General features: G+C 44.7%; 1 protein-coding gene across 1 annotated transcript in view; it reads right to left on the minus strand.

The window, feature by feature from the left end:
• adissp (adipose secreted signaling protein) overlaps positions 1-17,053 on the minus strand; it is a 180,213-nt gene that overhangs the window by 115,102 nt on the left and 48,058 nt on the right. The window contains exon 3 of the mRNA XM_068041994.1: positions 4,761-4,899. Within this exon, the coding sequence (XP_067898095.1) occupies positions 4,761-4,899 (139 nt within the window). The remainder of the gene's footprint in view (positions 1-4,760; positions 4,900-17,053) is intronic.

The following is a 17,053-nucleotide window of genomic DNA, read 5'->3' on the forward strand; positions in this document are numbered from 1 at the left end:
ACCTTCCCCGCTCCTGGTAAAATGCCAACAGCAGTGGCACAGCACCCCCCACTCCCACCATCCCACCTGATTTTACTCCCCCTCCCCTCCCAGCCTGCTCTTGGAGGGGCAGTAAAATTCCAGCCATTGTTCCTTTTCCTCACTACTACCTTGCTAATTACTAATACCCTTCTGGGCAGGGAATCTGCCACCTCCATCTAGCCTGGGCTGCATGACCTAATGCCCTCTGCAAAGCACTCAGCCACCTGGCAACTAGCGATGGGCAATAAATGTAGCATGACCACGGTTGCCCGCATTCGGAGAACAAACTAAATAGAAAAAGTGTTCTATGTACCTTCCCTCCTCCCTGAATCCTCATTGTTGAAATTAAGACTCACTGCACCTTTCCCTACTCTAACTCATAGGCAGAAGCGAGCTGGCACGCGTAAAATTGAGTGGGAGGTGGGCAGGGGGGAGCATTGTTGTTCCTGACACCTTCCCAAACCCGCTGCAATTTTAGGAGAACACATTTGTGTCCTTGGCCCGCTGTAGTGTTCCAGTGAAGCTCAACGCAAGCTCAAGGAACCGCACGCCATCTTCCGATTAGGCACTCTACAGCCTTCCAGACTCAATATTCAGTTCAACAATTTCAGAGCATGACTGCCATTTTTTAATACTTCTTTTAAAAAAATTAAAAACTTTTTTAACCATGTGCCTGTTTTTCATGTTTTTGCTTTTGGACAAAGCTGTTCATTACTCTGTCAAGAACACACTGTCTGGACCAATGCTTTGTCTTTTACTACAACTATTAGCACTCCCTTTGCCTTTTGACCGTGACATATGTGTCATTTGAATCTCTCCTGCCCTCCGCCTATCACTGACCTTCCCTTTTGTGCTTCTTGACCCCCCCCATCCCCCCTTTCACTTGCTCAAAGCCTATTACATTCCTACCTTTTCTAGTTCTGATGAGGAGTCACAGACCTGAAACGTTAACTCTGCTTCTCTCTCTACAGATGCTGCCAGGCCTGCGGAGTATTTCCAGCACTTTCAGTTTTTATTAAAGATGATAAACATATCATTTATTACTCAAACCAATCACCAGTCTTAGTGTCTCCTTATATGTGCTCAGGTAAGACCCCAATTAACACCTTCCACTTACATATAATTAAACACAATTGATATACAATCAACACAAGGGAGTACAAACCAATTTGATGCAAGCTGTCCTCAGAATTTAACCTCAAAGCCCTGATATCATTGAGATTTATCCCAGCGCTCTGCATGGAATCCATGTGTGTGAAAAAGGTCTGCACTGCAGTGCAGTGCTGAGTCAAGGTTGTCCCCGGGGAGTTCACTTGCTGCCCAGCACTTGACGCGTTGCTAGATTTATTGGAAGCTGCCTCGTCTTGGGCTTATTTTTAATTAATTCCCAACCTATTGGGTTGGAGTCAGAGGTGCAGCAGAATGATTGCTGTGCATTTTAAATCAGTGTGATTTATGAGTTTTTTCTTCAAATGGTGATTTCTAATCACGTGTTACTGACATGTGACAAATGGAGAGTTTAGCAGCCAGTGTACAAAGGATTGTATGTTAAGCAAGTTACACCAGGGACTGGCTGACTCCGAGGATTGTAAACAACAAAAACTTTCCAATCTGAACATAATCAGTGGAGTGAAATCTCCACTCTCCCGTGGGCTCCATATGAAACAGTTTAGGGCCAGTATCTGGCCAGCAGCATGTGGGAACAAAGCCAAGGCCTAAAAGCTGCCTGGGGTTTGGCTTTAAATCAGATATCTTAATCGAAGACGCTACAAAGATAGACTGACCACAGACCACAGTGTGCAGACCAGCACTGTGGGTGAGGATTGCCAGCTCTCCCTCTGTGGAACACTGCAGAGAAGTCATCAGTCCTCAAGATCAACACAACATCAGGACCACTGGAGTTTCCAGTGTTTTCAGGAGGCCCAGCTTATTATTGTTGTATTTTTGTTAACCCCTTCCTGATGGTGTGAACTCACAGAAGTCTTTTGGGTGAGACGTTAAACCTCAGGACCCCTCTCGGGTTGGACGCAAAAGATTTCACGGCCATGATTTCGAAGAAGTAGCAGACGATTTCTCCTCGTTGTCCTGGGGCCAATATTTATCCCTCAATCAACATCACTAAAAATAGATTATCTGATCATGATCACATTTTTGTTTGTGGGATCTTACTGTGTGCAAATTGGCTGCCGTGTTTCCTGCATTGCAATAGCGACTAGATTTCAAAAAAAGTACCTCATTGGTTGTAAAATACTTTGGGATGTCCTAAGGTTGTGAAAGGCATTACATAAATCTAAGTTTTTCTTCCTTTTCTGTGCCCCTCTCTCCCTCATTACCATAATGACTGACCCCTACACAGCGAGTGTTTAGCTGCAGAACTGTCACAACTGAAGTTTACAATTACAAATGTTCCAGCAAGGGTCACTGGTCAGTGCCCATACAATCACAGAATTTACAGCACAGAAGGAGGCCATTCGGCCCATCATGTCTGTGCCAGCTCTTTGTACCACTCACTCTGCTCTTTCCCCCTTGGCCCTGTAAATTTTTCCTTTACAAGTTTGCATCCATTTCCCTCGACAGTTACCACTGAATCTGGGTCCACCATATTTTTAGGCCATACATTCCAGATCATAACCCACGGAGTTAAAAAAAAAAGTCTCCTCAACTCCTCAGGCCAGGAGGATGGTCCCTTGTTTAGGGAGTTGGAGTAGTCATGGAATTCTGAGCATCAGCTCCAGCTGAGATGAAGGCACTCAGCAAAGGTCAGAGTTCAAACCTAGGAATAATGGGTGGGGTTTTTGTACAATTTTGACCTTGCCTCATATCTCCCTATGTGGCACAAGCCCAATGTGGAGTAGAGAGCAGGAAAAGTTAGGAATCGAAGGTCCATTACAGGTGGCAATCCAGGACTATGCTGCACCCTTTGCAAGTGTGACAAGCATGTGAGGTCCCTGACCTGCCAATGACTGGTTCAGGGTCTCATGACTGAAGCAAATCCACATCTACTAATAAAGAAAGAATCTGCATTTATATAGTGCAATCTCAGGTCATCCCACATCACTTTACAATCAATGAAGTATTTTTGAAATGTGGTCACCGTGGTAATGTAGGAAACGCAGCAGGCAATTTGCACACAGCAAACTCCCATAAACAGCAATGTGATCATGTGACCAGATCATCTGTTTTTGTGATGCTGATCGAAGGATAAATATTGATCAGGACCAGGGGGTGAACTCCCCTGCTCTTCTTCAAAATAGTGCCACTGGGTCTTTTATGTTCACCTGAGAGGGCAGACGGGGCCTCAGTTTAACGTCTCATTCAAAAGACAGCATCTGCAACAGTGCAGCACTCCCTCAGTACGGCACTGGGAGTGAGAGCCTGGATTTTGTGCTCAAATCTCCAGAGTGGGACTTGAACCCACAAACTTCTGACTCAGAGGCAAGAGTGCTACCAACTGAGCCATGGCTGGTGAACATCATATTCTGAATCGTCTGGAGTTTCAGTAGAATCATAGAAGAGTACAGTGCAGCGAGAGGCCATTCAGCCTATTGACTGACTCAAAGTGTTGCGTTTATCATGGTCAGCCTTCAGTCTCAGTCCTCCAAGCAGAGGTGGTGTATGCCTTTAAAAGGAGCCACCGCAGGGGCACCATTGCCCCCGTAATACCTGAACACAGAGCCGGCAGCCTTTGGCAAAGAGTGCTCATTAGCACATTAACTCACACCAGAACATCAAGCAAGACATAGCTGCTTCCAATGGAGGAGTGAGAAGGAGGTTTTAATCAAAGTCAGACATTCAGCAAGCAATCCAATTCTTTCAACAGCCCTGCTCGTTCCCTGTAGCCCTGCAAAATTTTCCTTTTCAAGTATTTATCCATAGGAATATAGGACTTGGTCGTGGGAGTAGGCCATTCGGCCCTTGGAGTCTGCTCCGCTATTCGATAAGATCATGGCTGATCTTGTAGTCGTCTCAACTCCACTTTCCCGTCTGCCCCCTCGTCCCTTGTCTATCAAAAATCTATCTAACTCAGTCCTGAATATATTCAATGACACAACCACTGCTTCTGGGGAAGAGAATTCCACAGACTAATGGACCTTTGAGAAAAAAGATTTCTCCTCATCTCCATCTTAAAAGGGAGACCTCTTATTCTTAAACTGTGTCCCCAAGTTCTAGTCTCCGCCACAAGAGGAAACATCTTCCTGGTATCCATACTATCAAGTTCACTCAGGATCTTAAATGTTTCAATAAGATCACCTCTTGTTCTTCTAAATTCCAAAGGGTAAAGGCCCAACTTGTTCAACCTTTCTTCATAAGATAAGCCCTTCATCCCCAGATTGAGCCAAATGAACCTTCTCTGAACTGCTTCTAATGCAATTAGATCCTTTTTCGAATAAGGAGACCAAAACTGTACACAGTACTCCAGATGTGGTCTCACCAAGGTCCTGTACAGCTGCAGTAAAACTTCCCTACTTTTATACTCGATTCCCCTTGCAATAAATGCCAACATTCCATTTGTCTTCCTAATCACTTGCTGTACTTGCAGACTAACTTTTTGTGATTCATATACCAGGACACCCAGATCCCATCCAATTCTGTTTCGAAAGTTATTATTGATTCTGTTGCCACCATTGCTTTCAGGCAGTGCATTCCAGATCATTACCACTTGTTGCATAAAAAGATTTTCCTCATGTCACCTCTGGTTCTTTTGACAGTCCCCATAATTACTTGTAAAGGGCTCTCACCTTCTGTCACAGGAGCAATGTCGACCAGCTTCAAGTAAAGGTTAGGGAGCGGGGCAGGGCAGGCCTCCTGTCGCCGGTTTTGGCCGGCTGGCAGCAGAAACGTTATTTCATATTTGTGGCTGATCTTCAAGAAACCAACCTGGAACAACACAGCAACGGAAGAATTTCAGAACAAAGCCTGCCCATCCTCTTCATGCATCAATTCCACCAACCCACCTCATCACCATGCCATTCTCTTCCCAGAATTGTCTAGAGCCCATTAACACTGTAGACTTCAATGGCCTTCCCTCTATTCTCTCTAATGGGAGGAGATAATACAATTAGAACCAAGCACTTTAGGAGGGAAATCAGGGAACATTTCTTTCACACACAGGATAGCAGAAATCAGGAACTCTCTCCTTGTAAAGACTGTGAATACTGGGGGACAACTGGAACTTTCAAGACCGAGACTGACAGATTTTTGTTAGGTTGGGCATCAAGTGATATGAAGCCAAGGCAGCTAAATGGAGTTGAGGTATAGTCCAACAATTATCGAACTGAATGACAGGACATGCTCAAGGGGCTGAATGGCCTCCTCCTGCTGCTATACTCCCGATGGGCGAAATGTTCGATCTGATTTCCCTTCTTACTCTGCACTTCCTCATTTTGATACTTGCGTGGTATTTGAATCCTTGACAGTGACAATTAATGAAAGATATACAGTGTGCACTCATGAACTCAAGGTTGTAAGACACACAGCTACCCGATTTCAGAGACTGGCACGAAAAAACAAACACACAAGTTATATTTATATCGCGACTGATCATGATCTTGGGATGTCCCAAAGAGCGTCACAACTAATGAACTTAGAAGTGCTGTATTATAGATGAACATCTCAGCCTTTATGTGTGCAGCAAAGCCCCAAACACAACAAATGACCAGATTTTGGCAGTGTTGGTTGAAGCAGCATAGCTGGCCAGGGCACCAGGATTTCGGTGGGGCTGGGAAGAGTGAAACGAGTTGGGAGGGGAGCTTTGTAATCGTGACATTAGCTGATTCTAAACATGGACTTTGTTCAGTGGATTGGGAACACTTAGCCAGCGTGTAAAGATTGTATTGTGCTGTCTGCTGGCCTTGGTTCACTGAATCATTCAGGAGCAGGAAAAAGTAGCAGACAATGCTCACATCAAGCAGCTGTTTCACATGTTCTTTGCAGCCCTAGCTTAGGAGTCACAAAACCTAAACAGATTAGAAGGAAGACATTCGGCCCATCTTCCCTGTGCCTGCTCTTTGAGCATTCCAATTAGTCCTGTTCCCCCTGCTCCTCGTAGCCCAGCAAATCTTTCTTTTTCAAGTTTATATCCAGTTCCCTTTTGAAAGTTATTACAAATCTGCTTCCACCCTTCTTTCACGCCGAGCATTCCAGATTAAAAACCTGCTGCATTAAAGTAAATTCTAAACTCCCCCAAACCACACCCCCTCCCTACATAACCTTTTGTGAATTATCTTAAATTGGTGTCCTCTACTCATCAACCCTCCCACCAGTGGGAAGTTGCTAATATAAAAGCAAAATACTGCAGATGCTGGAATTACAGGACACCAATTTAAGATAATTCACAAAGGGGAGGTGGGTGGTGGTGTTTGGGGGAGTTTAAATTTAATTTAATGCTGCAGTTGCTGTTTCTGCAGTTTGAGGGATGGTCTGACCAACATTATCCCTGTTTCTCTCTCCACAGACAGATGCTGCCCGACCTGCTGAGTATTCCAGCATTTCTTGTTATTTATTATAATGGAAAGTTTCTCCCTCTTAATTATTAAAGGTGTAATTCAGGGTAACAATCGCTGTGTTAAGTCTGGACGACTGGGATACTGCTACTTAATTAGGAAGGAGAGGCTTATCATTCTTCAGTGATTCGGAGCTGGAATACTGGACTTATTCTCATGTACAAAATGAGAGTAGAGCTCATTAACTCTACCTCCAGTATTTGCCTCAGAATCGATTGACTTCACGTGACACTTTGCATCTCATCGAGCCACCATCTAACAGCCTCCTGTGCAATGAGACTGCTTGAGAAGCTATTAACTGTCGTGAAGAAGTGCTTGGAGGAAACCTGGATCGTTGGAAATAGGGATGCCTTCGGAAGATGGAAGGAATACTATTCACTTAATTCACCAGACTGATTCCAGTCGGATGCAGATTGACCTATGAGGATATTAGACAGGCCAATTCGCTGATTCGAAAGGATTGACAGAGGTGAAGAGTGATTGGACAAAGGCCTATATTCGGTGGGAGTTTGAACAGATGCAAAGGTGATCTCGACTTGTCTGAGGATCGTAACATGGGTCTGAGGTGTCTAGAACAGGAGGTCAGTGTCTGAGACATTAGGGTCATGACGTTAGGCAGAAATGTGGAGTCAGATGTCTCACTGAAAGGGTAGTGAATCTTTGGGGAGGTGGGATGCTCAATTGTTGAGTATATTCAAGACAGGGATCGATTCGTCGATCTTTGGGTACTAAGGGAAGGCAAGGGATGTGGGATAGGGTGTTAATTATATATCAATTGTGTTGAATTATATATGCAGGTGGGAATTATATGCAGGTGGGAAGTGTTAATTGGGGTCTTACTTGAACACATATAAGGAGACACTTAGTGAGACAGGTGGATGGTTTGAGTTTGGAGCTATATGTTTGTAATCTTTACTCTGTAAGTAAATGCAAGACTGAGTAAAGATTAGCTCCAGTTTCATCATTCCACAACTGGCTTTCTGGAATATAACATAGGGTAGGAAGGTGGTGGGGAAGTCGAAGATCAGCCATGATCTTGTTGAATGGAGGAGCAGGCTTGAGGGGTCAAATGGCCTTCTCCAGCTCCTACTTCTGATGTCGTTAATGAGATGAGGATTCTGGCAATGGAAATCACTTCCCTCTGGACACGCAAGTCCTTTTCTGAATCTCTCGGAGAGGAGAGAAAATAACTAGCTACTCGCAATGACACCCAAACTGCTGAGGAATCTTCATATAAAGCAGGGTGTTCTCAAGTGCCCCTTATCATGTTAATCTTTTAAATACAGACCTGGAGCCACCCGAATCAGCATCATTATACCTTCAAGTAACTCATGACCCTCTGGTTCAGGCTTAATGATTCCATGACACCATTTGAAGAAGAGAAGGGAGTTCTCCTAGTGCCCGAGTTAACATTAACATCCCACCCCCTCCCACCCATATCCTTCAAACAACAGCACCAAAGATCAATTAACTGGTCGGCCCCACTGACATTACTGGGATCTTGCCTGTCTCATGCTCTTCAAAGTAATTCACTGTATGTGAAGCACTCTGAGGTGTGATCATTGAAACAGATATTTATTCACTTCCTTTTTAAAATCCAGTATAGATTCTGCTTCCATTGCTGTTTCTAGTCAGACTGCCCATGACATTACCTTCCTCTGCTTAAATAAAGTACTCTGAACCACTCCATTCATTCTTTGGGAGATCTTAAATTTGTGGCTTAAAAACAAAAAATGCTGGAAATACTCAGCTGTTCCAATGAAAGGTCACAGACCTGAAAAGTTAACTCTGTTTCTCTCACCATAGATGCTACCAGACCTGCTGAGTATTTCCAGCATTTTGTTTTTGTTTCAGGTTTCAAGCATCTGCAGTTTTTGCTTTAAATTTATGCCCTTAGTTACTGACTCATCAACCAGTAAAAATACAAATTCCCCTTTAAATTTATGGCTCTTACTTACAGTGTCATTTACAGCCATTCGATCCATCGAGTCCTTCCCTGCTCGTCGTGGCCTCCAGTCAGTCCCACTCCCCTGCTCGATCCCCATAGACCTGCAAGTTTATTTCCTTCAAACGCCCATCCAATTTCCTTTTGAAAATCATTGATTGTCTCCACTTTCACCACTCTCATAGGCAGCGAGTTCCAGGTGGTTACCACTCGCTGTGTAAAAAAGCTCTTCCGAACACTCCCCCTGCATTTCTTGTACAAAACCTTCAACCTGTGTCCCCTATTCCTTCTACCTCCCTTTTGGCTTCTCAAATTTAACAAACTACATTTGTTCTTTCCCCCTCAAGGACAACTCCTCATTTCAACACGACAATATCTTCCTTAATCAATACTGTCACCCCACCTCCCTTTTTCACTTCTCTATCTTCTTTGAACACTTTATATCCTTGTATATTAAGCACCCAGTCCAGTACTTATCTAGCTTCCCCATAAAGTTTTCCCATAAATTCTTCTGACTGCACTCTTCTGATGTGTTACTCTGATCTCTTCATTATCCCTCTTACTCTGAACAACAGCCATAGCTTCCTTGGTTCAGGATTCCGGAGCTGGCCAGTTTGCTGCCTATAACTCCCTCAGGGAAAGGAGCACAGCACTCGTTGCTGGCCTCCAGCCCAATCTCACCTGTCAGCTTGCAGGCAAGACCCTGACCGAGTGCCGTTGACGTTTCCATGCAGGTAGCTAGCTGACGTCCTGGAATCCGTTCCAGGAAGATACCAGCACTAGCACTTAAAACCTTTAAAAGGGAGTGGTAGTGTTCCCAGTAATCTGCACCGCCATTTAGAACGATTCCAAGTGTCAGGTTTCCGAATTTTTATACTGGAAAACGGAACTATCCCCCCCCCCCCACAAAAAAATTAACAGAGATCTTCAAAGAGAAAGAATAGGAAGGGTCAGTAACTCGAGGACACCAGATTTAAGGTGATTGCCAAAAGAAGCCGAGGCGACATAAGGAAACCTTTTTTAAAAGCAGCGAGTTATGAAAAGGAATGCACTGCCTGAAGGGATGGTGGAAGCAGATTCAATAAGAACTTTCAAAAGAGGACTGGATAAATATTTGAAAGGAAAATAATTACAAGGCTATGGGGAAAGATCAGAGGAGGGTGATAAATTGGATAGCTCTACCACGGACATAGGTAGAATGACCTCCGTCTGTGCTCCATTTTATACCTTTCTAAATCTAAAGTAAAAAAAAAATGCAGCTGCAAGTATTAACCTTGCAATTCCTAAATGCACTGAGCAGTGATTAAGCTCCCATTGTTCGTTACCAGACACAGGTTAATGGGCACAAATGCAATACATAGGGTACATCAAAATGGAGGATGTCTGGTTATATTATGTTCCAACACTTCCCTTCTTTTTTATATCCATTTTTGGTATTGGGCAAGGCCAGCATTTATTGTACATCAATAGTTACCCTGAGAAGCTGCTGGTGGACCTTGTTGAAACACTGGTAAGCAAAGGAAACGGTTTTCATTCCTTCAAACCTATTCCAATTAGTTCATGGCTGCTCTATATCTTAACTCTGCCTTCCACTCTTAGCTAGTAAAAACCTATCAATCATAGCTCTGAAATTCTGAATTGGCCTGCCAGCCTCAACAGCTTTTTGTGGGGAAGTGTTTGAGATTTCAACAACCCTTTTGAATCATTATCCTAGCAATTCAGTGCTCCCTACTTTGGCGGTGCACTGAGAGATAGCCTGTGTGCTGGCAAAGTGAACATTCTGTATGAAGCTCCCCACATGCAGACAAGGCCACATGTTCCAACCAGGATGCCCCTGATCCTGGGCTAGGGAGGAGTAAAGAAAAGAATAGGGCAGGGCATCTGCTCCTGATTGCTATCCAGCGATCATCACACCAGTGTGATCATCAAGGGGAGGTCAGGATCAGGGTTGGGTGCAATGCCCCAAAAGGTCAAATCGCCTTCCAACTCTCATGACCAAGCTCGAGAGCAGAGAAGATTACAAGGTGATTGATCAGAGGTGTATAGAAATATGAAGGGATGGGATAGAATAAATCGAAACAGAGGGGCTGGCTTTCTGTGGGGATTCTCCGAATTGTCCAGCAAAACTTTGCTGCAAAAGGTATGCAAACTCTGGAAAAATGGAGAAACATCCCCCAAGTGTCCTGTCTTTGTGTGCAAGCTCAGGCCATTGCGAGTCACAGGGATGGGACTAGTCATTCAGGCCCTCAAGCCTACTCGCCATTCAATTAGATCGTGGTTGAGCTGTAGCTCAGCTCCATTTATCTGCCTTGGTTTTGACCCTGTTTAACAGCAGGAAGAGAAGTGATAAGAGCCAAATCAGATCAAGACTCCCTGGACAGAGACCAGGAGCTGAAATCATAGCTGGTTTTCCTTCCCTCCCTAACCCAGTGCATCACCAACGATAATGGTGGTGGCCTATCGCCATGTTGGCTGCCATCAGCGAGCTGTGGACATAGCTGGGATAATCCTGTGCTGGACACCTTCAACTGCAGTGACTACTGTACAGTCGAAAGGAAACATGGCTCGTGTACTGAGTGATTTGGAATCGAGCACTGGCTTTAATCTTAGAGAACAGAAGCCCAGTTGTTCTCCTGTGGTATGAAGATACCCTCAGGAATACATGCTAATATGAAATGATTCTGAACGCAGATTTATCCCTCACCGTTCTCTGCGACACACAACTGAGACTGTTGTTGCATCGAAAATCTCTTGCCCTTCACAGCGTGATCTGTGGTTGGGAAGTGCCGAGGTCAGACGGTTCCCTACGGGATCAAAACCGGAGCATCACACTCACGCGGGATGCCAATCACCCGAGTCCTCTGGCAGGAGGCCAGTACAGGGTTAGCAAGAGACAAAGATAAGCTTCTCCTTACGGAGGGAGAACGGTGATCTTCATTTGAGTCAGGGTGTGGGAGGGGAGGATAAAGCAGGGGTCAAAAGACCTGGAGAGATAAATATTTAAATGGGACAGCAGCTTATATTTCAGAGAGGGGGAAAGAAAAGAGGCAGAATAATGGAACGAGAGACAGAGGGTGAGAGAGAGTGAGACGGAGAGAGACAGTGGGGGAGGGGAGAAGTCTGAGAGGGAGACCATAGAATAGTTACAGCACAGAAGGAGGCCATTCGGCCCATCATATCTGGCCCAACTCTCTGCATGAGCAACTCACCGAGTCCCACTCACAAGCCTTTTTTCTCTAGTCCTGCAAATTTTTTCTCTTTAGTTAATTGTCCAATTCTCTTTTCAAGGCCATGATTGAACCTCCCTCCAGCACACTCTCGGGCAGAACATTCCAGATCCTAACCACTCGCTGCATAAAAACATTTTCCCACATGTCACCACTGGTTCTTTTGCCAATCACTTCATCTGGTTCTGGGTCCTTCGACCAATGGAAACAGTTTCTCCCTATCTACTCTGTCCAGACCCCTCATGATTTTAAACACTTCTATCAAATCTCCTCTTAATCTTCTCTTCTCTATGGTGACAGATCCAGCTTCTCCAAACTATCCACGTAACTGAAGTTCCTCATCCCTGGAAACATTCTCATGAATCTTTTCTGCATCCTTGCTAATGCCTTCAATATCCTTTCTAAAGTGTCATGCCCAGAACGGGACATCATAATCCAGTTGAGACCAAACCATTGTTTTATACAGCTGTATCATAACTTCCTTGCTTTTGTACTCTCGGCCCTTATTTATAAATCCCAGGATCCCGTTTGCTTTATTAACTGCTTTCTCAACCTGCCCTGCGACCTTCAATGATTTGTGAACATATACCCCCTACTCCTGCACCCTCTTTAAAATTATACCCTTTAATTTATATTGCTCTCCTCGTTCTTCCTACCAAAATAAATCATTCCACATTTTTCTGCATTACATTTCATCTGACTCTTGACAACCCATTCCAATAGCCTATGTCCTCTTGAGGTTTATCACTATCCTCCTCACATTTCACAATACTTCCGAGTTTTGTGTCATCTGCAAATGTTGAGATTGAGCCCTGCATACCCAATTCTAGGTCATTAACATACATGAGAAAAGCCGTGGTGCGCAGTAGGTGTGGTGGGGGTGGAACAGGAGGGAGGCGACGCACGCAATGAGACCGAGAGGGAGATGCAGCGCAGAAGATGAAGGGCGAGAGAAAGATAGGCAAGAGAAGGGGAGGGATACTATGAGAGAGAGAGGGAGAGATAGGAAGGAAAGGCAAGAGAAATTATAAAAAAAAAGAGAAAAAGAATTAAACTTGTATTTATAGAGTATAGAGTCATTGAGTCATTGACAGGATAGAAGGCAGCCATTCGGCCCATCTAGTCCATGCCAGCTCTCCAAGGAGCTATGCTGTTAGTCTCACTCCCTGGCTCGATCCCCATAGCCCTGCAGGCTTATTTCCTTCAACTGGCCATCAATCCGCTGTGTAAAAGCAGTGCTTCTTCAAATTCGCCCAAAACTTTCAATCTGTGTCCCCGAGTCCTTGTACCATTAGTTAATGAGAATAGCTTTTCCTTGTCTAACCTGTCATAATCTGCTATTAAATCTCGACTCAATCTCCTTTGTTCTAAGGAGAACAACCCCAGCTTTTCCAACTTAGCCTTGTAACTAAAATCCTCCATCCCTGGAACCATTCTGGTTAATCTCCTCTGCACCCTCTCAAGGGCCCTCACATCCTTCCAAAATGTGGTGACCAGAACTGGATGCAATACTCCAGTTGGGGCCTAACCAGAGTTTTATAAAAATTCAGCATAACTTCCCTGCTTTTGTACTCAATGCCTCTATTTATGAAGCCCAAGATCCCATATGCTTGACTAACCACTATCTCAATACGTCCTGCCACCTTCAAAGATCGATGCACATGAACCCCCAGGTCCCTCTGTTCCTGCACACTCTTTAGAACTGTGCCATTTCGTACATATTGCCTCTCCCCATTCCTTCTGCCAAAATGCATCACCTCACATTTGTCAGTATTAAATTCCATCTGCCACCTCACTGCCTATTCGGGTAGCCTATGTCCTGTTGCAGGCAGTTCAGATCATCCTCACCGTTTGCCGCACCTCCAAGCTTGGTGTCGTCAGCAAATTTGGAGATTCTACTCTGTATTCCACACCTTTTACATCATCGGGATTTCCCATGGCACTTCATAACCAATGTGTTGCTTTGTCTGTAATGGAGTGCTCAGTACACACAAAGCAAGATCTCAAAAAAAAAACATGTAAAGTGTTCTAAGAGATACAGCACTGAAACAGGCCCTTCGGCCCACCGAGTCTGTGCCGACCAACAACCACCCATTTATACTAACCCTACAGTAATCCCATATTCCCTACCACCTACTAGGGGCAATTTACAATGGCCAATTTACCCATCACCTGCAAGTCTTTGACTGTGGGAGGAAACCGGAGCACCCGGCAAAAGCCCACAGTCACAGGGAGAACTTGCAAACTCCACACAGGCAGTACCCAGAATCGAACCTAGGTCCCTGGAGCTGTCAGGCTGCGGTGCTAACCACTGCGCCACTATGCCGCCCAGGAGAGTAAAACGAAAAAGGGGCATGAGAAGCTTGGCAAGGATAGAGTAATGTGTTTCAGGGATGCATGCAGGTGAGGCTACAGTCCCAGGAGCTCTGAATGGAGTCAGAATGCTCTATTCCTGTTCATATGTTCCTATATGTTGCTGTCTTCGGTCGCAATTTAGACTACAAGCCAGCTTAAATAGATTAAGTCTGAAGCAAACAATAATGGCCTGAATTTTGTGGTCAGCAGCGAAGCAAGGGCGCTCGCAGCTGATCTCAAAGAAACCTGTCCATGAAGATCTAGCGATCTCTCTGGTGTGGATTTGCACTTTAAATCTGGTGCCAAGTCAAGAGGACCTCTTGATGTGCAGTAGCAGTGATGTCAGCAAGCAGATAGGCAGCCAATCACATAGAAGTATTTACACAGACAGCAAACCAGAACTTAACATCCTTCATTTTGGGATTCATAAAGAGAGATATTGAGCACAAAAGCAGGGAGGTAATGCTGAAGCTTTATAAAACCACAACTAGGGTATTGTGTCCAGTTCTAGTCACACTTCAGGAAGGATGTGAGGGCCCTTCAGAGGGTGCAGAGGAGATTTACCAGAACGGTTCTGGAAATGGAGGATTTTAGTTACAAGGTTAGGTTGGAAAAGCTTTGATTGTTCTCCTTGGAGCAAAGGAGATTGAAGGAAGATTTGATAAGAGGTATACAAGATTATGACAGGTTTAGATAAGGTAGACAAAGAAAAGCTATTCTCGTTAGCTTATGGTACAATGCCTAGAGGATACAGTTTTAAGATTTTGGGCAAGAGATGCAGGGGGATGTGAGGATGAACTTTTTTTTTTAACTGCAGTGAGTGGTAATGACCTGGAACTCACTGCTTATAAAAGGTGGTGGAAGCAGAGACAATGAATGATTTCAAAACGAAACTGGATGGGCACTTGAGGGAAATAAACCTGCAGGACTATAGGGATACAGCGGGGAGTGGGACTGACTGGACTGCTCTACAGAGTGCTGGCATGGACTCGATGGACCGAAAGGCCTCTTTCTGTGCCCTTATGACTCTAGGACAACAACCTGTCTGTACATTGCCTCATTGAGGAGCACACAGTCCAAGGTAAAAAGTCAGCACACTGTAATCATTACTTGACTACATACGAGGAAGACTGACGGCCGACTGTTCAGTTCTTTATCTTTTCCGCAGGGGGGGGAGGGGGGGGGGGGAAGCATTTGGACACAAGTAAAGCCTTCTGAAATCAAATAACAGATTAAAACCTGCTAATTGCAGAGTCAGCAGAACTAGCAATCAACCTGGATAATTGGTTTTAGGATATGTGATGGGTTTTACAGGAGGAGCACATATATCTTGGAGGCTTGTAGGGATGGAGGAGGCTACAGAGATAGGAAGGGGGTGAGGCCAATGGCAGGATGTGACAACACTGGAGAGAATTTCAAAATTGAGAAATTGCCAGCCTGGAAACCATTTTCGCTCAACAAATACAGGGTGATGGGTGAATGGGACTTTATCCATGTTAGGATACGAGCTGAAGAGTTTTGGATGAATTTAAGTTGATGGAGGATGGAAGGCTTCGCAACTGATTACAACTAGGATTCTCTGCATGTCAATTTAACATTTCGGATGTGGGACTTTTATGATGTCTGACTCAATGCCTTCACTAGTGACGGAATCCTCAGCAAACAGCAAAGTGATTCCAAAGCAGATCAATTGTCTTTCTAAAAATCTCATGCTGACGCTTCCAGTATCTAAATTGGCACAGACCAGATGGGCTAAGTGGCCAGTGTCTGTGCTGTAAATTCTATATGGTTAACACCAAGCCCAGGTTTTGAAAGCCTGCTTCAATTGTAAGAGGACTGAGTGAGGTAGAGGTCTAAATGTAGATGTGATATTGTTACATTGCCATGGAGAGGAAGAATGAGATGCCCACTGGTACACCTGAAGGCTTCTCTGATTGGTGGGTGCAGCAGGGAACAGAGTGTCTGCTCGTCACACACTGTGTAAATTTCCAGAATTCCCAAAGTGTTTCACAGCCAAAGTATAATCACTGTTATAATGTAGGAAACCCAGCAGCCAATTTGTGCACAGAAAGATCTCACAAGCAGCAATAAGTGTCAGCCTGGTCTAAGTGTTAGCTGTGGCTCAGTTGGCAGCACTCTTGCCTCTGAGTCAGACAATTGTAGGTTCAATTCCCACTCCAGGATTTGAGAGTATAAATCAAAGCTGATATTCCAATGCAGTACTGACAGAGTGCTGCATTTGGGAGGTGCCATCCTTCAGATGGGCGGCACAGTGGCGCAGCGGTTAGCACCGCAGCCTCACAGCTCCAGCGACCCGGGTTCAATTCTGGGTACTGCCTGTGTGGAGTTTGCAAGTTCTCCATGTGTCTGCGTGGATTTCCTCCGGGTGCTCCGGTTTCCACCCACATGCCAAAGACTTGCAGGTTGATAGGTTAATTGGCCATTATAAATTGCCCCTAGTATAGGTAGGTGGTAGGGAAATATAGGGACAGGTGGGGATGTGGTAGGAATATGGGATTAGTGTAGGATTAGTATAAATGGGTGGTTGATGGTCGGCACAGACTCGGTGGGCCGAAGGGCCTGTTTCAGTACTGTATCTCTAAAAAAAAGCTGAGGCAGGCCCCTTCTGCCCCCTGCAGGTGGACGTAAAAGATCCTATGGTACTATTTTGAAGAAAAGCACGGGAGCTCTCCCCCACGTGTCCTGGCAATACTGGTCACCAATCAATATCACAAAAAGAGATTATCTGGTCACTATCACACTGCTGTTTGTGGTAACTTGATGTATGCAAATTGGCTGCTGTGTTTCCTACATTCCAACAGTGACTACACTTCAAAGTATTTCTTTGGCTGTGAAGGGCTTTGGGATATCCTGTGGTTGTGAAAGGCGCTACATGAATGCAAGTCTTTCTTTATGACATAAATGATCTGATAATGTGTTTTTGGTGGTTGTCTTTGAGAGAGAAATGTTGACCAGATGTTGGATACAGTCCATGATCAGGA

Source organism: Heterodontus francisci, chromosome 1, assembly GCF_036365525.1.
Source record: "Heterodontus francisci isolate sHetFra1 chromosome 1, sHetFra1.hap1, whole genome shotgun sequence".
NCBI classification, from domain to species: Eukaryota; Metazoa; Chordata; class Chondrichthyes; order Heterodontiformes; family Heterodontidae; genus Heterodontus; species Heterodontus francisci.